General features: G+C 32.6%; 1 protein-coding gene across 4 annotated transcripts in view; it reads right to left on the bottom strand.

The window, feature by feature from the left end:
* Positions 1-382: 382 nt before the first annotated feature.
* The window catches only part of LOC134697068 (N-acetylglucosamine-6-phosphate deacetylase-like), a 30,073-nt gene continuing 2,564 nt past the window's right edge, over positions 383-27,891 (bottom strand). For 2 of the 4 annotated variants that reach the window (XM_063559093.1, XM_063559096.1), the window contains exons 2-10: positions 14,768-14,838; positions 12,831-13,042; positions 11,512-11,651; positions 8,819-8,873; positions 7,604-7,813; positions 6,248-6,336; positions 5,325-5,466; positions 3,714-3,843; positions 383-3,325 (exon numbers count right to left, since the gene is read on the bottom strand). In XM_063559093.1, coding sequence (XP_063415163.1) covers positions 3,019-3,325; positions 3,714-3,843; positions 5,325-5,466; positions 6,248-6,336; positions 7,604-7,813; positions 8,819-8,873; positions 11,512-11,651; positions 12,831-13,042; positions 14,768-14,838 — 1,356 coding nt within the window. In that variant the 3' untranslated portion in view covers positions 383-3,018. Of the gene's footprint in view, positions 3,326-3,713; positions 3,844-5,324; positions 5,467-6,247; positions 6,337-7,603; positions 7,814-8,818; positions 8,874-11,511; positions 11,652-12,830; positions 13,043-14,767; positions 14,886-17,091; positions 17,149-27,891 lie in introns of those variants that run through there. The other 2 variants (XM_063559095.1, XM_063559094.1) reach the window with 2 other exon arrangements.

Below are 27,891 nucleotides of genomic sequence, written 5' to 3'. Positions count from 1 at the left end.
TAAGCCCACTTCAAGGCAATTCAATTACGTCATTTTCAAGTTTGAGTGATATATAGTCCAAAACTAACTATTTTTATTTGCCTAATTTTTCTACCAGTGAAAATCGTGAATATTATTTTGTTGACATCTGCATTCTACACCAGTGACTGATATTTTGATTGGTGGTGATTTAAAAGATAAAATCATAGAAATGGATGCTGAGAATTGTGTCTATAAAACAATTTGGGAGGATCATGGCCAAGTTAAATAAATGAGCCAGGGGTGGATCCAGCCATTTAAAAAAGGGGAGTTCCTAATCCAGGACAAAGGGGGGTTGGGTTCAATAACATGTCCCCATTCAAATGCATTGATCGTCCAAAAAAAGGGGGGTTCAAACCCCTGGGACCCCCCCCCCCCCTTCTTTGATCCACGCCTGTGAGCTTTCATCACTCAGCTCATACAGTATGTAGACTTGGAGGTCTTGGATTGTCTAATAGATAGGGCAAATGAAGACACAGAGTTGATAGAAGTTAACCAAACAAACTACCAAAACAAGATGATGGTTAGGAATTTCAATGTTTATTATCTCTTAAAAGCTGTTAGAACAAGTTTATAAAATCCAAAAGATTAACATTAACGACTAGAAAAAGTTGCATGAAAGCAATTTCTATCCTGCTTCTACTCAATTAATTCTGTCTATCATAAATTCTGTTTTTAAATAAAACAATAATATAAACAATGCAATAACAAGGAATCATATATTCAAGTGTTTCATATCTGTAAAGGGTACCTTTAGTTTATAACTCAATAATTAGTACAAAAACATTAAGGGGTCATCCATAGTTGTCAATCATTTTCCAAAGCGTACAAATCATACACTTGGGGGGGAGGGGGTTAAAAATCAACATTTTTAAAGTACGTTTTTTTTTATTTATCAAATTAAACAGTTCGATATGTTTCAGTTATTTTCAATGCAAATTTCTATATTAAACTAAACTATAATTAAACTAACATGTCAGTTAACTGCTAGTAGTCTGTTGTTATTTATGTATTATTGTCATTTTATTTATTTTCTTTTGTTACATCTTTTGACATCGGACTCGGACTTCTCTTTAACTGAATCTTAATGTGCGTATTGTTATGTATTTACTTTTCTACATTGGCTAGAGGTATAGGGGGAGGGTTGAGATCTCATAAACATGTTTAACCCTGCCGCAATTTTGCGCCTGTCCCAAGTCAGGAGCCTCTTGCCTTTGTTAGTCTTGTATGATTTTAAATTTTAGTTTCTTGTGTATTATTCGGAGTTTAGTATGACGTTCATTATCACTGTACTATTATGCATATTTTTAGGGGCCAGCTGAAGGACACCTACGGGTGCAGGAATTCTCGCTACATTGAAGACCCATTGGTTGCCTTCGGCTGTTGTCTGCTCTATGGTTGGATGGTTGTCGCTTTGACATATTCACCATTTCCTTTCTCAATTTTATAATAGACTTGATCTTATTTTTTTTAAGAATGATTGAATCTCGTCTTGAAATCTGACAATGGTTGATGTACACTTCTTAAGGAAGGATAGGGGGTCTGAAAAAGTGTATGTTTTGTACACTTTGGAAAAGGGTTGACAATTATGGATGGCCCCTAAAGTAAACATGATAACAAATAATATACTATAAATATTCATCAGTAAATATTGCAAAAATACAAAAATAAAAATGTGAGACTCCATATGATTCTGCACAGATCAAGTCTTTATAGCAATACAATATCACATACTGGCATAATCTGACAATGTATTTCTTAAATGTTATTTCTACCAATAGGGTTCTTATGGTTTGCCTTTAGAACCATTACTTTAATTAATTCCTTTCTGTTGTTATGAATATTTCCAGTGCTTTTTAAGAAGCAAAATTAAATTGAAGAACTAATAAAGATATTTTCTTGAACACTTAAAAAGGTTTAATTTGATTTCAGTTTTAAAGATTTTTTTATACCAATGGTACTACGAAATTAAGGTATCCATCCATATATTTTCTGTGAACTACCTGTTCACATGGGGACATGGGGATGGCAAAAAGATAGATATATAAAAAAAAAAAGTCCTTTTCATATTTGTTATGAAACTTTACCCAATATCAATTTTGCAGTTAGGATTCTCATGGAATGTTATTAAAGAAGTCTAAATATCTTATACAAATTAATTTTTTTTTAAACAGAATTGGTAGCCTTGGTGAAGTCTGAGTCCTCTTCAAGTTGTATTATAAGTCCTCACCATCGATATTTGTCTCGCGTTCAATAATTAAAACAGCATTATTCTTTAACTACCTTTTCATATGACAACTGTATATATTAAAAGCAAATTTAGAGGTTTTCCAGCAGAAATCATCGAAAATAAATTTATGGCAAGCAATCCTGTAAGAGACATACATTTGTTGAAAAAAACGAATAAGCATCAGTTTAAAGTTGTTTACCGATGACAAAAAAAGAAACAAAGTTATGAACAACTTAAATATAATAAATATAATGCTAGCCTTGAATAAATGAGATTACTAAAAATTAAATTTACACAAAGTAATGAAAACATAAATTGCGTAATTACATTCTTTTTATGAATATTGTAAATTCAGAAATTTTTGTAATGTTTTTATCATTATTAGTGAAAATTGGCAGGATAAGTTTCAAATTTTGATAGCCTAAGCTCTTTAATATATGAAGCATTTCCCGAAATTGCAATAATAAACTAATTATTTTGTTATTTGTTACATTGAAGAATAGTAATTATAAATGCAAACAAAAAATTTTGAATTTACAGTTATAACATATTCTGATCATGATTATTTTTTCTATTATATTTTACATTTCATTCAAATTTTGATGATTTACATAATTAAATGTACCAATTAAATTTCCAAATTTCCTCTTTTCATCCAACATTTTTGTCCAATGAATTTGATAGTTATACCATTGACCATTATATAATCTAGCACCAATCTACAGTTAAGAAGGATATATATCTCAACTTCCTTATTACTTCCTGTTACATCAAAAATTATTCTTAATTGCACTTTCTTCACACCCTACTCGCTCAGACATTTGTCTGTTTAATACAGAAGCAGCAGGATGCCAGTCTTGATGCCACACTAGTTCTCCAGCAATATAAGTGGCCATCACGTTTAAGTTATCGTCTAACATAAGAAAATCAGCATCTGTGTCAAAGTTCATTGTCCCTTTACGATCAGTAATTTTTAGAACTTCTGCTGGATGGAGGGTTGCAGCATCCAATGCCTGTTCTGTAGTGCAGTCTGTGTTTTTCTTTAAATTCTGAACACATTTAGGTATTGTAGCTATACTGAAAAATAAAGTTTACAAATATTATTATTAACAAGAATAATACTTTTAAACAATGTCTATCAGTATAGATTTTATTTGAATTAAACAGGTGTTTCCTTTTTACATGTTATTTGTAAAGAATTTCCCTCCTTGTTCTTATATGTAAGTTTCCTTTAAATAGATTTACAGTTTACCAGGCTAACCCTGTTGGAATATATATTCGTTTTTTTAATTACATGTGTGGCAGTCACCAGACATATGTGCTTCAAAATTAACAATTGTATTTTGTCACTACAGATTGATCAAACAAACTCTATATGAAGATTTCTTTGAAATAAATACTGGCAAAATTAAATCATGACAATTAATGGATGAAATTATTTCTATTTAAATAACTAAGATCATACCTTCCACATAAAGTGTTAGTTCCAGCAATGAAAGCTTTCTTGTCTTGAATTTCAACTAACTGTGAACCCATGTGATGTTTCCCTATAGGCAGCCCCATGGCTGGTATGGCATCTGTTACTACGATAAATCCTAGAAAAACCAAAAAAATGTTTAATAATTCAATTTCCATTGTATTATACATAATTATAGATGTAATGCCAGTAAAACCTTCAAAATAATACCCAAATCGTCATAATATACAAAGTTTGTATCTTGACTTTTTTGTGTCACATTTTTCTCAGAAGCTACATATCTGACTTTTCTGAAATTTGTTTGATGTCTTCATGTCAGCATACTTTCCTGTATGACATGGTCTTATAAAAAAAGAAGATGTGGTTTGATTGCCAATGAGACAACTATCCACAAAAGACCAAAATGACACAAACATTAACAATTATAGGTCACTGTACAGCCTTCAACAATGAGCAAAGCCCATACCCCATATAGTCAGCTATAAAAGGCCCTGATAAGACAATGTAAAACAATTCAAGCAAGAAAACTAACGGCTTTTTTTAAGTAAAAAAATGAACGAAAAACAAATATGTAACACATAAACAAACGACAACCACTGAATTACAGGCTCCTGACTTGGGACAGGCACATTCATAAATAATGTGGCGGGGTTAAACATGTTAGCGGGATCCCAACCCTCCCCCATAACCTTGGACAGTGGTATAACAGTACAACATATAAGAACGAACTATAAAATCTATTGAAAAAGGCTTAACTCATCAGATAGACAAAAAATAAAAGTGGATGTGGTCTTAGTTTCATTGGTCATCAAATTCCTGATATCAAAATACTTAAACATTGTATACAGGCCATTACTGAAATATTTTGTCACATTTTTTCATTGAACTACAAAAAGACTTTCCAGAAAATTTGCTATTAAGCTTCATGTGAATATTCTTAACCATGTAAATGGTTTTTGAAATAATTTTTCTTCCACTTTCTATTAATTTAGAATACTGTGGATTTTTGTGTGTATAAATTTTCGTGGTGCTGAACATGTGAATTTTTGTGGATATTTTATTTCTTGGTTTTGCCAATCTCTGTATACAAAGCCTACTGAAAATATGTTGTTTGTTGAACATATGAATTGAGGTTCATCTGAACCCAGGAAACCCAGGAAAATAGGTATTCAATTTCCTGGGTATAAATTTTCGTGGATTGCTGAAAACTTGCATTATCGTGGATATTTGATTTTGAGGTTTTGCCAATCTCTGTATACAAAGCCTACTAAAAATATGGTATTCGTTTAACATTTGAATTGAGGTTCATTGGAACAGACGAAACCCACAAAAATTGCTCCAACGAATAATAATGATTCCACAGGACTTGAAGTTCTACTTGTTTTAGCTGTCTTATCGTAAGTATAATGTAAAAATAGGAAGATGCGGAATGATTGCCCATGAGTAAACTCTCCACAAGAGACCAATGGAGTATGAAGACACCTCTGTCACAAGCAAAATACCCTAACTGTCAAATATATAAGGGCATACACTACTGTCACAGGGAGACATTCTACTTCATCCATACAGCATGAGTTAATTGTATTAATTATGTTATACCTCTAGGATTACTCCTGAAAGCCATTCTAACTGCAGCAGGATGTGTGTGTACTCCATCACTTATCAGTCCATAATACACTTGTCTATCGGTCAGGAATTTACTGGTTAACAAACCTATCAAGTGGGGATCTCGATGGTGAAACTATAAAACAAATGTGTTCATCAATTAGTAATGTTGAAATAACACAAATATAAATACATTTAGTGTTTGTGATGTTAAATTAAGGTTCTACAAAATGTTTTGTATGGATTATGCAATAAAAAAGGCATTATAATATGAAAAGAAAGAAAACTTCGAAAATTATTATTATGAAATGCTTTTATTAAATTAAAAGAAAAAAATGATGAAGGTGTCCATGGGACACAGATGATGCCCACACTTATAAAGGGACATAACTCCAGAACAGTAAAAGTGACCAAACCAGAACTTGATCTATGTTTTCTTGTCATAAGCATTGTGTATAAAGTTATTGAAAATAAACTTTTTTGGAGACATATGGACTGACTGTCAGACAAGGTAATCATGCTTTTTTTCATGCTGTAGAAAAATTTGAAAGATCTTGTACTGTTCATTCCTTTATAGAAGAAGGTTATTTGAATTATTCCCTTATAAGGCTATGTTCAAAAAATTTAGAATCAACTGAATAACATTTCATATTAATCAATTAAAGCCATTGAAGTCTTACAAATGAATTTATAATCATGCCTAAAAATCTGCTTCTCTCAGTAAAACATCAAGGCCTACTGTTTTCTGATATATTTTTTTTATCCTATATATCAAAAAGACTCCTATGCTATTTTAAAAATATTTTAATTTCAATGTTTAATTTCTCATTTTTACATTTAGCCTTTGATTTTAATGAGTGGGTTCACTTCTTTATCACACATTTGTTTTGAGGTTTAAGAATTACAATATTACTTACTGAAACCATGGCATTAAATAAATGTGTGATACATGAGGCCCCTGCTCGAATGGCATCTTCACCTTGTACTAAATTAGCTGTGGTATGTCCTGAAAATATAAAATCCTTGCATGATTTGCCTTGTACAGCTTGAAAAAGATTAAGCTCATATAAAAAAAAGCTTTCATTATTTTTGGTTTCTCTTATTTGGACTGTGGCAATTGAAAATACTGCCAGGTTATGTTAAAGTTATGCTAAAATAATTCAGAAAACTTTAAACTGATCAACTTTGTACCTTTTTTCATGTTTTATTGTATATCTTATTTTAGAGGAATTTAAAAGCATTAGAAAAATATTATATGTTATTCAGGTCTCAGACAGTATATACCCTTTCTGAGACCTGAATTACACATATATTACTGATTACCCCTGACTAAATGTTAGTTTCTAGTGCAGGTATTTTTTGACAACACATATATAAGTTGAAAAACCCAACCTGATATGTTCGGCATACGTGAAGGATTTTCTAATTTGCTGTGAACATTTGTAATAATTTATAATAACACTTTTAACATTTAATTTAAGCATTAAAAATGCTGTCATACTTTGCATAACAAACACATTCAAACCATGTATTGCAACATAGAACTCCCTGCCGTAAACACAACTCATCTCTGGCAATTTTAAATAAACAGCTGTGTCATGAGCGCATAATACGCCCTTGGTTTTACAAAGAATAACTTTCAATAACTTCTCAATGTCATATCAGAATTTCATGAAAAACTAGGGGGAGGCTGTCTTAATAGTCTCAAAAGGGAGCTCACTTCAATAGATATAAACACCTCCCCAAAGTTTGATGTGACTTGGTATAAGTGTTTGTGAGTTATTGTCCGACATGTTGATGATGGACAGATGGACAAACAGTATACCATTATACATCCTGTAAATGAGGGTATGAAAAGTGAGCAGCGCTCTATGGGATATCGGAGAATGGTAGTTGCAGTCATGATTAAATGTTATTAGATAGAAAGTCATGTACGGGTTTTATGAAAATATACTTATTTAGCAGTCAATAATTTGACAATAACATTCTAATTCAAAAATCAGAAAAAAATCTATCAACATTTAATTGTAAAATACTGTAAATTCAGAAATTATTGCGGTTTTGTCATTTTAGACTTAAATGCAATTTTGATTTTTAAGATTTTGCGAAAAAATCCTGTTAAATTCATATAAAATATTTCAATATGCGAGTTTAATTATTGCATTTACAACTCAGTCGCAGTTTTCGCAATAATAAAAACCATGCATAAATTTCTTAATTTACAGTATACAAAATCTATAAAAAACTCATTTTGTCTAGTTACAAAATCATACCAAGGGAAACTGAAATGCCTTTTTTCACAAGCTCTTTAATAACTTCATCTGATCTGTCTAATTCTGGTGCAATAGTAACCATAGCAACATTATCAAGATTGCCATATAAATCTTTTAAATCAGAAAATCCATTGGGAAACTGTCTGAGGTTCTCTTCAGGATGAGCCCCTTTTTTTTCAACAGAAATAAATGGTCCCTCTATATGAGCACCTGAAAATAAACAACTCTCAAATAACAATATTTCATACAAATTTGATAAAGCAATAATTCTGAATGTTCAATATTTCTTTCACCTTATTTTCTTCTTTTTCCATGAAAGGGAGGTAATTTTTCATATCTTTGACATCAACATCATCTTCATTAAACCCTTACAGTTTTATAGAAAATTAAACGGGTATAAGCTGTCAAATTCATTTTTACTGAATTGACTCATATTCTCATATATGAGTATTCCTGATATAAATTCTTTTGTGCATTATTTGCCAAAGAACTAGGGATAGAAACCATCCCCTATGCTCAATTTTTACATGGCCTGGCATTATATTTGTTCATATTTTCACACAATCACACACATGCACCTCATGTTTTGATTTGAAGGACAGGCCTGCCAACATATCAAAAGGGGAAACAATTAGAACAATTGTTCAAAACCTTTTAACATGAAAGACTTATCTTCATGTAACAATTTCTATTTGTATTATATTTGCCTTTATTCTTTTTATTCAGTTAATGGTCGCTGTTCTTTGGTAGCTTTCTATGAAACAAATTATTTAACTTACACCACAGATATTCAGGTCTTATATAACGCTTTCGTCAAATTGATAATGGAAATATTTTTACAATTCTTGGTAATTTTTTTTTTGGGGGGGGGGGGGCGGGGGAGGGTACAAATCAAGTTAAAGCCTCTGTTTGTATCTATAATTGAAATTGCTTTGCAGGTTAAGAGGTTTGACAGACAAATGACAATATCAGTTTATTTTTTTTTATTTGGCATGTTGACCACAGGTAAAAATAAAATTATTGTTAATTCAGATTTTTTTAGAACATCCATTTATTAGATTTCAGTACATGCTGCTTATAAATATCAAATTAGGTGTGTAAATAATAAAATATAAAGTTTCTATTAAAGAAAAAACCTATTCCATCATAATTTTTTCAAAACAATAAAATCATAAAAATTTCCAATAATATCTTAATTTAAAGTACATATAATACCTAATATGCCTGCACCTTCTTTATTACCATCCACTTTCTTTATTTTTGGTACAATCTGGAAATAAAACAGACAAAAATTAAAAAAAAAAACCAGACAATATTTTTAGTACATAGCCATTTCCTTTTAATTTTCAATATATCAAGTCTTCACTAAAGCCTCCAAAGAGCAACTAATGGTCAACTTTATCCTATGGCCTACCTGTATGTATATAATTATGATCAACAGTTGTAATACTTATACTAAGTGATTATCATAATATGGCAGCACTCCTTTTGCGCCAATTACTGTTTTTCAGGGGTATCATTTGCGCCAAATTTTTTTTCTCCAAAATGTATCAATTGCGCCAGTTTTCGGAACTCATTTGCGCCAATTTACCTGAACACATATTGATCGTACATATTAAAGATTAATATATATTTAGTATCATTTTTGTTTGAGTGGAAATCTTGCACATATACATGAGACAGACCCACAAAAGTTAGAGCGTCAAATACTACGAACAGCATGCAAAAGAAAAGCTACAGAAAATATATCCGAAAGACCAGCTAAGATCATATGTTCGGAGCTATTCCATCATGAAGAGGAACATCTACAGAAAAATGACTTGAAGTGCATGAGACAGTCTATGTACAGAGAGAGAAGATAACTGTACCCTTTCCAACCAAAAGGTTCAGTAGAATTTCAAGAAATTTTAAGTGAGGTAGGAGTGATCACAAATGAAGAAGAAGAGTTTGTTTTAGTACATGATATTGAAAGTGGCATTGTAATTCTCGGTTGTGAAGCTAACTTGAAATTTCTTTGTATGCGGGGCAGAAGATGTTTTTGCTGATGGAACATTTAAGTGTTGTCCGAAGTATTTCCAGCAATTGTATACAATACATGGATTCAGGAATGGACATTTAATTTATATTCAACTTTTATATTGCCTTTTGCCTTCCAAATCAGGAAACTGTAATAGAAAAATGTTTTCTTTGCTTAAGGAATGTTTTTCTTTAAATTGGCGCAATCGTATATTTTATTTTTGGGGCAAATGATACCATGTAATTTTAAAACAGGTGGCGCAAGAGTAGCATAAGAGAAAAAAAGTTGTGGAGCAAAAGGACGCATTTTTGGCGCAAACGGATCTCTCCCCATAATATAAGGGGTGTCTATCCTAATCAAACCAAAGTTAAGTACTAAAGTAGTACCAGAAGCAAACACTTTACTTTTCCAATGAAGTCATTACTGAAATATCTTTCAGGAATCAATAAATAAAGGGCTGCGCTTTAGCGCATGATACGCCCGTTGCTCTTTTAACTTGTCTTTTATGCTTTAAATGAATTTATATGATCAACTAGAAATAGTGTGAGCCCTGACAAATACCCCCCCCCCCCCCCCAAATAATAAATAAAAATGCAAAAAAAATTGGCACTATTAAGGTCAATAGATATAAACAATTTATCAAAGTTGCATAAAATTTTGTGAAAGTGTTAGTTATTGTCCCAAAATTGGAAAATCCCCCCTTTTTTAAGAATAAAAATTCATAACACGGAAATATAAAATCTGAAATTTATAAAAATTGAAAGGGAGCTTACATCAATAGATATAAACAATTCACCAAAGTTTCATGGACATTGGTGAAAGCCTTTTTGAATTATTGTCCGAAGTGTTAAAAATCCCCCTTTTTTTTATGAATAAAGCCCCATAAATCCAAAACTTAAAATCTGAAATTTATAAAAATTGAGAGGGAGCTTACATCAGTAGATATAAACAATTCACCAAAGTTTCATGGCCATTGGTGAAAGCCTTTTTGAGTTATTGTCCGAAGTGTTGAAAATCCCCCCTTTTTTATGAATAAAGCCCCATAAATCCAAAACTTAAAATCTGAAATTAAAAAAAAACGAAAGGGAGCTTACGTCAATAGACATAAACAATTCACTTAAGTTTCATGGAAATTGGTGAAAGCGTTTTTGAGTTATTGTCCGAAGTGTGGACGACGGACGGACGGACAACGGTATACCATAATAAGTCCCGTCTAAAAGACGACGGGCGTATTAAAAAAGTATTTGCCAAATCTTGTTTAAATTGATGACATTAATTATTAACTAAGCACTTTAATTTTGAAAAATTTCATTTTAAATTTTATCACTTACAGATCAGTCAATATTTTAGATTCATTGCAAAAGTTAAATGTTTCAGAGGTTCTGGCAGCCTTCTTGTATTATATAAAAGACAGCCAGTTATGATTTGGAAGGTACTCTAAAAAAAACATATTAAAAAAACACTTTGAAAAAGCATTTCTAAATCAGATGTTCAACATGTTCCATCAAACAATTATTGAATAAAGACTGACGACCATCTTGAACAATGATCATTTGTGTAGGAACTGAATTTATGAGGGACCAGCTAAATACTGTTCTTTATACTTAGTTCTATCATAAAGTACACTTTTTTAGCATTTAACTGAATATAAGAAACAACAGTTTTTTGTGAGAGCAGGCCTAGGGCTGCAGGCATGAAAAAGGATTGATCTTCTTTTATTTCAAAAATTTGCATTAATTGTGTGAATCATATACTTTCTTTGTAATCCCAACTCTTGGGAGAAAATATGAGAGACCAATTAAGATTTCAACAAACTGAGAAAAACTTCATCAAACTCACTGTCTAAAATAATTCGTAAAAAGTTTATGAAACCAAAATTACTTCATTTCACCTTCCTATATATGTCTTCCTTGGATGAAATTATTGTTGGACAGAATGAAGTAACACCATGTGGTAATAATCCTTTGGCAACAATCTTCAATCCCTCCTCAATCGTATCCACGTCACAGGAAAAATCAACACCAAAAGCACCTGTAAATAAATAATATATAACTATGATCTACATTGAAATTACTATCATAAACATACATAAATACATGGCAGTATAAACAAGTCTAGTAAATGCTTAATCTCCCCTTTTAATCTGAATGTGTCAAAAAAAAATGAAACATTAAAAACTTATAATAAAAATTCAAGTAACAATAAGCACTGAATTCAATTATATTGGTACATCTGAGTTCAGAGTTGTCAAATCAGATGCTGCAGAGGGATCTCACATTCAATAAAAACCAATATTTTTTACCATAAACTGCAAAATGTTTTACTAAAGTGATTTCTGACTATTAGTTAACAAGATAAGATGAACAATGATGACTATAAGATATCCATGATTATAACTATAAATATATCCAATATTTGATGAATAATTAGATACAAAAAGTCACCTGCATAAGGCAATTGCTTCAAAAAGCTGAAAGACAAAAGCAATCACTACAACCACAACTTTGTAAATACATATACAATTATGATAATTGTGGCCATATAAAACAGGTACTGTAAGGCTGAAAACTTCGTGACAGAGGGGAATTACCTTTATTAATTTCATACAAAATCTGATGAACAATTCAACAAACATTAAAAATTAAAAAAAATATGGCAATCTTAGACTTGGCTGGTTTAAAAAACAATTAAAATTGATGTTGCCCAAAACAAATATTGTATCAAATACTATTCCCTGTTGAGGAAAAGTATTCTTTGCAGTAGGCTTAAGGATGTTCCCTTGTCATGTTTTGTGATTTTTGTCAGATTTTCATAATCCTCTGGTTTTATCCATTTGAATGCCTTAAAAAAAATTACCTGTTGACCTCCATTTTTCTTTTTATAAATCTTTTACATGAATATTTATAAGCCATCTGTAAAAGTCTTATAAAAATCTTTGTTATTTTTTAATAGTTTTTGAGAACTTAAACTTGTCAATGATAAAGCTATGAAAAATCATGAAAGAACATTTTCCCGCAAAAATTTTAAAGGCTAATATCTGGAAAACAAGCACATTGACCTATATATTTTTTTGGCTTTTTTGGTTCCTTTATTTATCCCCTATCAATATATACTAGTGTTAAGAAAAGCTTGTTATTTTGAAACTGAGTATCAAACTTCCTTAACTGCAACACTCATGATGGTGTCCTTAAGTTTATAATTTGGTCTTACCATTAATTTGTATATCAATAAATCCAGGACATATAATGGCCCCATTACAGTCAATTTGTTCATCTGGTGGTAATTTTTCTTCAAAAAATAATTTCTCAGGGTTGATAATGACACCATCTCGTACATACAGATTATCTTTTACTAATTTATGGTCTCTCAAAAGCTGACAATTGTAAAACTTATATATCTTTCCTTTTGTCTTTTCCTGCATTCTGAAAAAAATATCAATATTTATTTTTCCATCTTTAAAATAATAATAAATGTAATTTTAAATTTTATATCTGCAAGGTGGTAATATCAGAAGAAATTTGATGACCGCAATAAATAATTATAAACATTATTAAAGGATAAAGGTAACTTGTTTGTATGCCTATTGTTTTAATCCTTATTCACATGTGTATACAGTCCAGTGGAAAATGTTTTGCTTGACAACTCTATTAAATTGTTGCTATGAATACACTTCAAACATGTCAAAAGTCCATAATAGGATACTGATTACTGGCCTACATTGTATATATATCCCAGTAACTGTCAGACCCTTGTTATTAAATAATGAAGATAAGGTCATAATCATCATTGAAGATAAGGCATTAGTATTGTTTATCTTTATTTCAATGGACTTTCTTATGACCTGATTGAGCAAATGATTGAAATTTTGAGCTTTTATCTTACATATTTATTTTATGAAATTATCTCCCTTTTATTGTAGGTTGCTCTTTTTAAGACGCTCAGGAGCAAATAAGTTCCTTATTCTTTTCTTAAGTTGGCTATACAAATCCTTGATTTGATATATAATAAAATAATCATAAATTTAAAAATAAGTAACTATTTTTAAATTAGTTTACACTTTGTAATTTCATATAGAGATAAAATTCTGAAATTGACCAATTAGCACAAAACTTGTTATCTTATAATCAAAACAAGAGGCTGTCACAACGACAGCAAACCGGATTTATTTATATTTATTTGTGTCCTGGCAATATCACAAGAACCATTACTGAAGAATGGTGAAAGTGAAAATCGTCAATATCAAATTTGACCTCCATTTTGTCATCAGTATCAACATATTAAAATTTGAAAAGCTTAGATTGAATGGTTCATGAGTAAATGCAACAACGTGAATGGAAACGCCATTTTACAATCTTTCAAGAACCATAACTCCTGAACGGTAAAAGTCAAAATCGTCATTATTGAACTTGACCTCTATTTTGTCATCAGTAACAATATATTAAAATTTGGGAAGCTTTGGTAGAACAGTTCATGAGTAAATGCACGGACACGACTGGAAACTCCATTTTTCAATCTTTCAAGAACCATAACTCCTGAACGGTAAAAGTCAAAATCGTCATTATTGAAATTGACCTCCACTTTGTCATCAGTAACAACATATTAAAATTTGGGAAGCTTTGGTAGAACAGTTCATGTGTAAATGCACGGACACGACTGGAAACTCCATTTTTCAATCTTTCAAGAACCATACATTTAACTCCTGAACGGTAAAAGTCAAAATCGTCATTAATGAACTTGACCTCTATTTTCTCATCAGTAACAACATATTAAAATTTGGGAAACTTCAGTAGAACGGTTCATGAGTAAATTCACGGACACGACTGGAAACTCCATTTTTCAATCTTTCAAGAACCATAACTCCTGAACGGTAAAAGTCAAAATCGCCATAATTGACCTTGACCTTCATTTAGTTGTCAGTAACAACATATTAAAATTTAAAAAGCTTTGGTTGAACAGATCATGAGTTAATCTACGGACAACATTTGATTGCCGCCCGCTCGACCGACTGACCGACCGCCCGCCGTACATCTCCAAATCAATAACCTACATTTTTGTCACAAAAATCCGGTTAATGATACTGTATTTCTTAACACCGACAATGTATTATAAATATCTAAACAGAAAAATTGTAGCCAACAGTAACTTACCTTGTTCGTTTTGCATCTTTTTTGACAACATCTTCTTGTGCATGTTTTCTTTTGTTTTTTGCTCCCATTTTCTGGAATCAAAATCCAGTCCACAATTATAATCTATCTTCAATTATTCCTTAAAAGTATACAATCAAATTAATATAAATAATCTCTCTGTTTAAATATCAACTAATTCTTTTAAATAACTTTTGAAACGTGAAAGTAATATATTTTAAGGCTAAAAAATTTGAAATCTTATGATTCATATTGATACTTTACTGATGAACCAAAATTGGTTGGAAATCTGGCGTGTACATGCATGTCTGTCACTTCATTCCAAACCAAAATAATTGGCTATTATGTATAAAATTTTAAAAAATATAGTTGCTGTGAATAGGTTAGACCATGGAAGTCTTATAACAAGTTTTGTAAAGTTTTAAGGCATAGCATGTCCTAGAGAAGAAAAAAATAAAAGCATTATATATTTTAGAAATAAAAAACTTCACTAGATTTTTTTAATTTCTATCACCAAGCCATCCGAATTAGATGAACAGAAGGTAGAAACCTAAATTGCAAGTTAATTTACCATTTATCCTTTGTGACAAGATGGCTATACTTTGTTTTTTGAAGTACTACTTGTATAAGTATATTATTTTTTTTTTTGTAAAGTATTCTTATTCAAAGTCATATGAAACAAGTGACTGTTGAAAATTAAAGTACTTGTAAATCCAATTCTTGAACCAATTAAGTGTGAAGTTTCATATGACTTTAATTGAGTTTTTATAAAGAATATGAAGTGGTAGTCATTTACACCCCAACAATTCATGTTCTTAAAATTATTAACCCTTGTCGTGCGGGGGCGGTAATATTACGGCCGTACCCAGACCACCCTTATTTTAGCATCAATGGCGCTCCATACATTTAGAGGTCATCGTAATGCCATTTAATTCGTAGTGTATGCACATTTCCTCAAGGTCTGAAACACGGAGTTAAGAGAACTGAAACCTTGACAAATACTGTTGACCTAAAGACTGATCGTGTTTATTATCAAAATACGCCGAGGAAACCTTTTCTTCCGGTTGAAAGTCCAGTTTAAGTTCAAAATAAGAAAAAAATCAGAAATTTTGTGAATTTTGGTGCAAAGGACCTTCTTTACACTGATAATCCCAGATCAGTTTCACTCCGACCTAACAACTGTTGTGATAAAAGTGTTCACTGGTGTCCACTCTACATCAAAACTACAGATGGATGCATCTATTAGCATCTCTCGGACTTACAGGTCAAGAAAAAGAACGAAAAAACATCAAAATTGACACTTTTTGCACCAGAGGACCAACTTTGGGGCAAATTCCCGCCCACCCTTCCCCGCCTCCTCACCCCACCCCGTGATGCCCTATCTTAGATTCATTGCAATCAGTATGCATCAGCATCAGGATACAGCTCATTTGCATATCGTTTGCATATTTTTGCAAATACTTGAAATTTAGACAATTTCTGAAAACAAATCAGCATGGTAAGGGTTAAGACATCATACTCTTTAACCTATCAAAATAAGATGTAGTATGACCATCTGATTGCTATGCTGGACCAATGATAATTTTTCTTTCCAGATATTTTTTTCTGGATATAATGAACAACAGTGGGTATATAATTACATAGTGCCATCTTCCTTTTTCAACCAGTTTAATACGTTTGTATATTTGATTAGATAATTTGATAAGCTTTAAAAGATATATTTTAAGAGATAAAATAAGTGTTGTAATTTTTGTTCTCATAATGATACAGAAGATGAGTTTCATCTTTTAATAAACTGTCCATTATATAATAAATGTCGGGAATTATTGTTTCCACAAGCTCATGAGCATTGTCAAAATTTTAATATTTAAACTTACGACTGCAAATCAAAATTTTTATGGTTAATGACCACTGAGGATAAACATATACTTAAAAATTAAGTTTTTTTCTTAAACAGAGTTTTGCATTGAGATCCACAAATTCAGCAGATGGCTAAATCTCTTTTAGTTTATCCATATATATTTAAAATTCAAAAATTTAAATTAAATACACATTTATACTCTATCTTTGTTACAGTGTATGCATATTTCATCTATAAATATATGTAAATGCTTATATATCCGTTAATAAACTGCAGTTAAATTTTTAAGTAGCTTATCATAATTCTTGCAATTGTAAAAAAAAAAAAATTATATACATAAATATCTAGTAATTGGTTGCTGTGTGTACATGGGAGAAAACTACCATTATATCCAATCAGTTGGGGCTGCATTTCATTTTTATGCAGCTCAAAACACCATATCTGTTTAAAGGGGAATAATCCTTACAAAAATTGATTGTCTCCCATATTACTTTCTCTTCCATGTGCATGCAATAACTGTTCAGTGTTCTATTGTGATGTATTTTATTTTATTATTTCAGTTATATTACACACAAATCATTGTAATCATACACCTTATGGCTATTTGTCCGCCATTGCTGGATCACACAGGTTCCCGTAAAATTTTGACATCATAAAACAAAAAATCTGACGCCACAATGGAAAAGTGATTGTTGTATGCATCTCAAGTTCAAGCGGCCGGGTTAAGCCGACATTAGCGATAAGGTGTATTGTATGAAATTTAAAACACGCAAGTGTCCATAATTGGATTATTATGGTGACTTTAGTAACACCGGTATCACTCAGAGTACAATTCTACCTTGACAGGCAAGTTTGTATTTAGCCTATAAAATACTTATTTACCCTTGAGAATTCAAAGGTCGGTTTATCCCATTCATACAATAGAAGTTGATAAATTTGGCTTCATGCCATTTACCTTGTCCAAAATTAAGGTCACTTTTTTGTTATTGTGATATTGTTAAAGTACAAAAGAACCCTATATTCTGATCAATACTTAAAACTTTGTGCATCTTGATTTAATTGTTCAAAATATGTTAAAGTTGAGTTTAGGGTTATTTTAGGCCTTTTAATTGCATATTTCTTTACATGGTAGTTTTTTTTTCAGATATAAAAAAAAAAATCTGCTTGATTTTATAGAAATAGACTATGCTTGCAGGTTATCTATTACACATTAAATGTCTTGTATTTTGTTAACACCAAATCTGACAGATTATTATTTAGTTGCAAAATATTTTAAATGAGAGCTGATTTTTTTTCTATCTTTAAATGTGCATTGAAGGTTAGAATAAAAAAAAAAACATCAACCAGGATATAAAATTCCAAATATTAATTTATTATACTAATATCAGTTCATATAGAATAAACTTTTAAAGATTATATTTAGTCCTATAAACTTGAAATCTCAAGCCACTGTTTTGCATTGAAGGTCATGTCCCAACAGAAAATCAATAAATATGGCAGTATGATGTACTCTTAGCACAAACACATAAGGTCACTGTGAAATAGACATCTAGAGCATGAAGCAGTCAGTTTTACCAAACCAGTTTGACTAGATGTCTAGTTCAAAACCAGTTTGACTAGTATCTAGTTAAGTCTTGGAATAACAATGTTATTTTGTACAGTTATTCTCAGTGGCGGATGCAGGAATTTTCGAAAGGGGGGGTGCTAGCCCAGGGCAAAGGGGGGGTGCAAAACATATGTCCCGATTCAAATGCATTGATCGGCCAAAATAAAGGGGGGGTGCGCACCCCCGGAACCCCCCCTCTGGATCCGCCACTGATTCTTTATACTTTTGCACCACATTATTCTCTATTCTTTATTTTGTTGTTCATTTTCTCTATTCTCTATTTTTTTTTTTGCTTTTACATGTATTCTCTATTCTGTAAACCCCATTCTGACCCTCATAGGTAAACTTCTATTGTATGAATGGGATAAACTGACCTTTCAATTCTCAAGGCTAAATAAGTATTTTATAGGTTAAATACAAACTTACCTGTCAAGGTGGAATTGTAATCTGAGTGATACCGGTGTTACTCAAGTCACCATAAAGTATTCTTATTCTTATGTAGCGGAATTGGATTATGCAAATTAATTGTTTTGATAAAATTGCCTGTAAAAATAACTTTTGCCGGTTTTTCGTATATAATTTAAATTTTATAGTTCGTGTTCACATAAGAGGGAGAGACGTTGTCACTTACCATCTAGTTTAACTTTGTCTTACATATTTTTGGGTGTAAATTGTGTTTTTAAGTAGATAGTTCCGATTTTTCATTTTGGAAATCTTCAAATGTTATTATGTCATCCATTTTGGCACTGATTCCGAATGATGTCTGATACCGCGATTTTCATTGGCTAATTATGGGTTAAGGAAAATAAATTTGAATAATTAATTTGATTGGTCAACGGGGGTATAAAAGCGGCCGTTTCGAAGTTAAGTTTGTCTCTTGGCCAGTGACTTGAGTAAGGTCTACTTCTCTCTCCTCTCTCTATATACATAGCCGAGATTTTGTCAGGGATTAAAGTTTAATTAAATATTGTTTCCCTTCTAAGTAGACTGATTAAATTTAAGATAAAAATGTAGAATTTTATTTAGTAGAACTTTTCAATCGTCCACCGCAGTGTGTTCTTCTGATTCTAGATTTATTTAGTAATTTTGCGATGTTAATTTATAAATAGAATAGCCATATTCATCCACGTGTCGCGGTGCACTCGACTTTCCGTAGGGAGGGTGTTCCGATATTTCAACACTAATATTTAGATAGCTACACTTTTTTTTATATAAATTCAATTTAAAGAAAGCAATAAGTTTATTTTTGTATATTTTGTTGTTTGGTGCTTTATTTTTGTGTAAACAAAGTACCGATTATTGAAGTTAAATTGAAGAAAACTGTTTATAGTTTTCTTTGTCTTTTTGATATAATTATATTGATTTTGGATCTCGTTTACACTTGTTAATTGTTACATGTTGATTTATGTTATTTCTATATAAAGTATCTGAACTTAATAAATCTTGAGTCTTCTCTACCAAAACACAATCTCCCAGAGGAACGAACGAGAAACCTGAATTGCTAACTCAGAAGTTTGTGGTATATATTTGCCATTGAGACCAATATTAAAGGCATCCGTCGTTAACAGTATTTTGGGTTATAAATGGAATAAATTACATTTACACTGGTTTAAGGTCAAAGGTTGTTGGTGTTGGATTTTGTTGGCGATTCCAGGTTCACATAAGTACTCACGAGGGAACGGTGACGCATAGACACCCGATCCTCCTGTTACATTTTTGGTGGCCAATGTGGGGAGATATGTGATTCAAATTTGTAGAGAAGACTAGGATAATATATAAATTTATTTTTATTTAAAAATTAAAAAGAATAGATTAAATAGGGAGAAATTTAAATTTATAATTTTTGTAAATTAAAATAGAATAAATAAGGACAATGGCTGACAGAGATTACGCAGGTTATCTATCTGAAGAAAACATAGATGTACATAGTTTTGAGAGTCCCGTATTATGTAGTTTACGAACCGATGAGAGGAGACACGTTAGCTTTGGTCCACCTCATGATTATCGGTTATCAGAATTTGATTTTGAAAGAGTACGAGCCGAACATATGGATCCTAAAAGTCCAATTGATTCATTAAGCCCGCTTACGATAGAGATACCTTCTGCAGGTCCGCAAAGGTTAGCAAATAGCCTCCCTGATTTTGATGGTCGTTCTCATGCAAAAAGCGGATCCGAAATTGAGATATCTGTCGACGAGCCACGGTATGGTGAATATCGTAATATAGATAGTTCTCCAAAGTTAAATTTTAGAAAAAGACAGGATGATGAGACTAGTCGGAAAGCCGAGAACCTGTCTCCTATTGCGGGTAATCATGAAAGAGTTGATTTATATCCGTCAAGGGAACCGTATAGACCCCCTCAGTATTTTGAAAGTACAGGTTTGCATGAACCTTTATTAAGGACATCTAGTCCTAGACCGAGAGCCGAAAATGAAAATTATTTTCGATTAAGTAGAGAGAATGAAGCTCCGAGTACACGAATTCATACAAGTTCTGCTGCTAGACAACCGCGTAGACAAGTCGATACGGACATGTATGATATAGGTCAAGATTACAATAATCAACAGTCGCAAGTATATGAACCAACTGGTCGTTATCAAGATAGACATTCTCCACTACCGCGATTCGATCCGCAGTTTAATTACAATCGTAATGTACCTCCACAGTATGCATATTCACGGGATCCTTTTCAACGTGATTTATCACAGCATATGCCTATTTATGGTCCATCTAGACCCGCTACATATGTACCACAGGGATACACTGGTGGTTTACGTGCTACTTCTATTACGCGACGTGAGAAAGAGCCTGAAAAATTTGATGGCCGATCGGTAGACTGGAAAGATTTCATTGTACACTTTGAACAATGTGCTTCTTGGAACCGTTGGACGGAACATGAAAAAGCTCAACAACTTTCAATGAGTCTTCGCGGAACTGCACAGAAGTTATTAGGGGATTTAAAACCCGATTTGGTTAAAAGTTACGATAGCTTAAAGTCTGTTTTAGCTCAGAGATTTAATCCAAAAGAAAGGGTTACCGCGTATAGATGTGAGTTTAGATCGCGGATACGCAAGCGAGGAGAATCGTTAGCCGATTTTGGTTACGCGTTACGACGATTAGTTCGTTTGGCTTATCCCGAAGGAGAGTATAACACTGTATTAGAACAGTTAGTGATAAATCAGTTTATAAACGGGTTATCCAACGTAGAAATGGAAAAACATGTGCAATTTGCACATCCACAAACATTAGAAGCTGCTATTGCTTGTGCCGTGGAATTTGAAGCATTTACCGGTGCACAAATGAATCCGCCGCGAAAGCCAAAAGATGATAATCCTTTGTCTCTGCCAGTCAATAATATAAATAGAAATAAACAAAATAAAGAGAAAACTGAAAATAGTAGGAAAGAAATATCAGCATGTCCTCAAACTGAAATTAAAGATTTGACTGAAGTAATTAGTAGTTGTTTTGGGAAAATGTCTGATAAATTAGACAATTTGACAGTAGGAAAAACAAGAAATTACCCCAGTCAAGTTACTTGTTATAAATGTGGCAAAGAAGGACATTTTGCTAAATTCTGTAGAAAAGAAACAGAATGTCAAAATTGTGACAAATTTGGTCATCATTATAGAAATTGTGCTGCACCAGCTACTCACTGTGTTAATTGTAACAGGTGGGGACATCTTGCAAAATACTGTAGGACAACTAATAAAGTAAATGATTTTAATGACCAGACAGGTTCAAAAGATAAGGGAAACGATTAAGGGCTGGACTTAGGGCCAAAGATTCAGCCGAAAACCTTGAAAATGAAATTGAAACAGAAAGGCCTCCAATTAGAATTAGTGCAATACAGCAAAATTGTTTATTTGCTACAGCCAAATGTCAAAAAGTTACTTTTAAAATTTTAGTTGATACAGGATCAGTAGCTAGTATACTCTCAAAAACTATCTTTGATAAAATGAGGATTGCTCCTTCAAAGTTACAAAGAGTTAAAACAACTCTATCAGCTGCTGATGGAAGCAATATTGAAATTTTGGGAAAAATAACTTTGAAATTTATTATGTCAAGTAAAGTTTTTGAACATGAATTCATAGTTGCCGGGATTCATGAAATTTCAGGGATACTTGGTATGGATTTTTTAGAAATAAATGATGCACAAGTTCTAATTGCGAAGCCTGAAATGGTCTTGTCAGGTCATAAAGTTAAACTTTATAAACAGGGACATAACTCTTGTTTTTTTTGTTAGATTAAATAGTGAAACAGTTATTCCCCCTAAGTCTGAAATAACACTTGAAGTTCCCACTCCTGAGTTGATAGATAAAAATTTGAGAGTGTTAGAACCTTGTAAAAGATTACAAAAGGAAGGTTTATTCATTGCTAGGACTTTATTAAGTAAACCAGAAACTAAGATGTGTGTAAACGCAATTAATTTGTCTAACAAACCAATTAAACTTAGTCGTAAAACCACATTAGGCGTTTTAGAAAAAGTTGACTATATTAAACAATGGCCGGAAGTCAATTCTATAAATAAAATAGAATCACAAGTTGATCTGCCAAAGCATTTACAACCTTTAATTGATAAAACATCTTCAAAATTAACTGAGGCACAGAAAAATGAAGTTAAGGGATTAGTGTTGGAATATCGGGATATTTTTACCGGACCGGATGGAAAACTTGGGCGTACAGATTTAGTTCAGCATACTATAGATACGGGCGATGCTAAGCCGATTAAAATTCCACCGCGAAGGGTACCAATGTTTCAGAAAGAAATAATTGAAACGGAAATTCAAAAAATGTTAGATGAAGACATAATTCAACCCAGTAATAGTCCTTGGTCCTCACCCATACTTTTGGTTGCTAAAAAGTCCGACCCTTCTGATCCCTCAGGAAAGCTTGCATGGCGTTTCTGTCTAGACTATAGATCCATAAATTCAGTTACGAAAAAAGATGCCTATCCTTTGCCAAGAATAGACACTTCCTTGGATACGTTAGGAGGTAATAATTGGTTCACAACCGTCGATTTAACGTCAGGTTATTGGCAATGCGAAGTCGAGCCAGAAAGTAGGGAAAAGACAGCTTTTTCGTCCCATAAAGGTCTTTTTGAATTCAAAGTCTTAAGTTTTGGCTTATGTAATGCTCCAGCTACTTTCGAAAGGTTGATGGAATTGGTGTTAAGGGGATATCAATGGGAATATTGTCTATGTTATTTGGATGATGTTATTATTTACGGTGCCACATTTGAAAAGGCTTTGCAGAATGTGAAATTAGTTTTTGAAAGGTTTAGGCAGGCAAATCTCAAACTCAAACCTTCAAAGTGTTCCCTGTTTCAGCATCAAGTATTATTTTTAGGGCATTTAGTTTCCGGGGATGGTATTTCCTGTGACCCTGCTAAAATACAGGCAGTTAAACATTGGCCAGAACCGACAAATATAAGAGAAGTCCGAAGTTTTCTGGGGCTAGCGGGGTATTATAGAAAGTTCATAGAAAATTTTTCAGAAATAGCTTCCCCTTTAACAGAATTGACAAAGAAAAACAAGAAATTTTTGTTTTCAGATAAATGTAGTCATGCATTTGAAAAGTTAAAGCAGAAATTAATTTCTTCTCCAATTTTAGCCTATCCAAATATGGAGGGTAAATTTGTTCTTGACACAGATGCTTGTGACAACGGAATAGGGGCTGTTTTATCCCAAATTCAAAATGGTGAAGAAAAAGTCATTGCCTATGCCAGTAAAACTTTAAATAATGCACAGAGAAAATACTGTACAACTTACAAAGAGCTTTTGGCAATTGTTTCTTTTGTTAAACATTTCCGCCATTATTTGTGGGGAAGACCTTTTAAAGTTCGAACTGACCATGCCTCTTTGATATGGCTTAAAAATTTCAAAGATCCAGAAGGAATTTTGGCTAGATGGATAACTATCCTAGAAACGTTTGATTATGCTTTAGAGCACAGAAAAGGAAGCCTTCATAGTAATGCTGATGGGTTGTCCCGGCGTCCTCACAGAAAATGTGTCAGGACAGATTGTCCTGATTGTACTAATGAAAGCTTAATGGTGTCAAATATATTAAGAGAAGATGCAAAATCTTCATTCTTTGTGACCCCATTGATGGCCACACAAGAAAATATGGAAGACCCACATGCTTCAGTACAGGATTTAGATATTTCAGAGGAAACCGAAAATAGTCAAAATGAAAATTTGTTTTGTAACTGGTTGACTTTTTGGACACATGAACAAATTGCTGAAATGCAAAATAGAGACCCAAATATTAAGAAAATTTTAGATTTGAAATCTTTGTTCGATAATAAGCCCCCAAAACATTATATTGAAGATGCATCATATGAATGTAGGATTTTTTGGAGTCAATGGGAGTCCATAGAAATAAGAAATGGTCTCTTATTCTACCAGTTTCATTCAGAAATCGGGGAAGAAAAGTTAGTTTTAGTTGCCCCCAAAGAAATAAGGGATAAGATTTTCAGTGAATTACATGAAAAACGAACCGCAGGACATATGGGTCGAGATAAAACTTTAGACTCTATAAGACGTCGGTTTTATTGGCCTGGAATGTCTTCTGACATAGCTTGTTGGGTTAAACAGTGCAATTTATGTGCAAGATGTAAACGGGGACCCGGTATAGGCAAGGCCCCTCTACAACAGTCGTTAGTAGGTTCCCCTTTTGATAGAATTGGAATTGATATTGTTGGTCCTTGTCCTATTACTCAAGATGGCAACGAGTATATGATAGTAGTTCAGGATTATTTCACAAAATGGACAGAGGTTTATCCTGTTGTAAGGCATAACGCTTTAACCGTAGCAGATAAGTTAGCTACACAATTTTTCTGTCGTTTTGGTTTACCAAGTCAAATACATTCTGACCAAGGTCGTGAATTCGAATCTGATTTGTTTGCAAATTTGTGTTCTCTCTTTGGAATAGAAAAGACCCGTACTTGCCCATATAGGCCTCAGTCTGATGGTCTCGTCGAACGTATGAATAGAACTTTAAAACAGATGTTGTCTATTTTCGCAAATTTAAATAGAAATGACTGGGACGATCATATTCCCTATCTTTTGATGGCTTTTCGGGCTACAATTCAAGACAGTATAGGAGTTTCTCCCCATAAAATGATGTTTGGTCGTGACATGCAATGTCCCATTGATATAATTGCAGGAGTCCCTACACAAAATAAAAGTGAAACATGTCCTGTTCAGTACATAGAGTGGTTAAAATATACCCTTAACCTTACCTATTCATTTGCTAATGAAAATTTAAAGAAAGCAGCTAACCGTCAGAAGAAACACTATGACCGCGGTGTAAAACCGCGTAGTTTTTCTGAAGGGGATTTTGCTTGGCGATGGTACCCACCTCGTGCTAATATAAAATTTGGGTTAGGCTGGATAGGACCATATCTAATTAAAAGAAAAATAACTTCAGTCACTTATCAAATTCAAAGGGATCCTAAAAGTAAAGATATTGTTGTCCATGTAGACCATTTGAAACCCTATAATGGGAGGGAAATACCTGAAATCTGGCAAGTTCAAGATGAACAGGTTGAAAACGAGCCTATTTATGATGATACGCAAACGTTAGATTTCTTACCCGACGATTTTGAAGTCGAAGAAATTAATGAAATTGGTAACCCCATTCTTGATAATTCTTTTAATGAGAGAGAGTTCACGGTTGAACCGGTCACGCCGCCTAGAAGAACACGCTGCGGTCGTACAGTACATAAGCCCCTTAAGTATTCCCCGTCATTATAGAGAGCAGGAGAGATTGTATATATTTTTTATAAATGATAAGTTCAGATATATGTCTTGTGTATAGTTAATATGTAAAAATGTTCTTACAGTAATATGTCAACAAAGTAATTCACAGATAACAAAAAAATATCGTTAGGTAAGGGTGACATTGAGTAAAGTAAATAATGCGAGAACCAATAGGAAAAAAAAAATACATTCTATAAATAGAGTGAATTAAATGAAGGCAGGAATTAAATTTTAGTACTAGCGTTCATCATGACTCTGTTATATTTTTTTAATTGTATTTATGGTATATACGATACAATAAAATAAACTTAGATAGGAGATAGATTTTCTTTTTAAATACATTTTTCTGTGTGAAACAGTTAGGTATACAGTTTTCAAGTAGGGGTGATAACTTCCGAAATGGGAACTCAACAGTAAAAGGCTTATTTCCCAAAGAAAAAGAAAAAAATAGAATAAAGGAAAGTGTATAATTTTCATAGGTTAGATGTCATATTAAGACTTAAATGAAACTTCCGAAAAATAAAGTAGGGGCTTTCAGTCTAGTTTTTGAAATTTGCACATAATAATATAGAGGATTTATACATGTATAAGTATGAACAGTTATATGGATAGGAATAGATGTCAATGGAAGACTTAAATAGCACTTCTGAACATAGAGTAAGGGTGTCTAGTCTATTTTTGTTATATAAACAGATAAGGAAGACGAAACAATGCGATTTTAAGCTTTTATTTTGCTGTTCACAAACCTGAAATACAACACACACATTGAGAAATAAATATCTAAATAAATTTTTGTAGAAAATCAAAATGGACGAATTAGAAGTTCAGGATTATGAAATGATGAGACTAGATGATGATCTCCGACAACCATGGCCTATTGAAGGAATGGCTTGCAATGTGCCATCATGTAACACGCATATATATACCTCATATCGTGCATACATTAAGCATTGGAAAAAGATACACACACAGTACATTTCAATTAGTGAATGTGAAATTTGTAATATGACATTCAATAGAAAGTGCCTTCTCAATAGACATTTTCGATTTGTTCATAAACTAAATGGCGCTCAACTGGCAAATAAATTCGCTCAAGTTACTGTTAGGAATATAATTAATGATAATTATGTATCTCCCGGAGATGTATTGCCTCCTAAAAAAAAAAACTGATTAAGTAAATAGATACGTTTATTAAGATAATGTTAAATGCATGTAAATCTTGATTTTTTGAAATTATATTTAAGTGTTATATTTTTCAGTTTTTCAAAATGGCACAAGCTCAATTAACGGCAGTTAGTTTTAACATAAAGAAAAGGGAATACTGGCTACCAGAGGGAATGCGATGTGAAGTAGAGGGGTGTGAAACTCCTATCTTTTCATCGCTTTCTATTTACATAAAACACTGGAAGGCAAAACATATTCCAGTAGTTCCTGTTTATCAGTGTTCCATTTGCAAGTCAAGATTTGGCAGGAGATGTGAGTTGACCCGTCATTTTAGGTTCTTTCACCACCTGACTGTGGAAGAGACAAATGCCAAACTATTTAAGGTGCAACCAGAACAGCTGCCAAATATGCATTACCGGGATCCGGGTGATGTTTTGCCACGACAGGCAAAACCCCGTGTTAATGTGGAAGCGCGAGAAGCGGCACGCCGCCATCGTGAACTGTATGCCGCTGAGCATAAAGTGGAATTCCCAAATTTGGAAGGTGCCATTACAGTCCCTCGAGACAAAGTGGCGTATATTTTTGATGTACCGGGATTGGGACCTAGGTTACAGTTGAAGGCCAAGCCTGGATGGTGCCCAGAATACAAGTGATTGTGGTGTAGCGTATTGTGTAATGTACCTGCGACTGTGATATTGTTATATGGACTTATTGTGAACTTTGTTTGATTTTGCGTT

This window comes from Mytilus trossulus, chromosome 14, assembly GCF_036588685.1.
Source record: "Mytilus trossulus isolate FHL-02 chromosome 14, PNRI_Mtr1.1.1.hap1, whole genome shotgun sequence".
Classification (NCBI taxonomy): domain Eukaryota; kingdom Metazoa; phylum Mollusca; class Bivalvia; order Mytilida; family Mytilidae; genus Mytilus; species Mytilus trossulus.
Note: the sequence above shows the minus strand (reverse complement) of the source record. Positions and strands in the feature narration are given on the sequence as shown.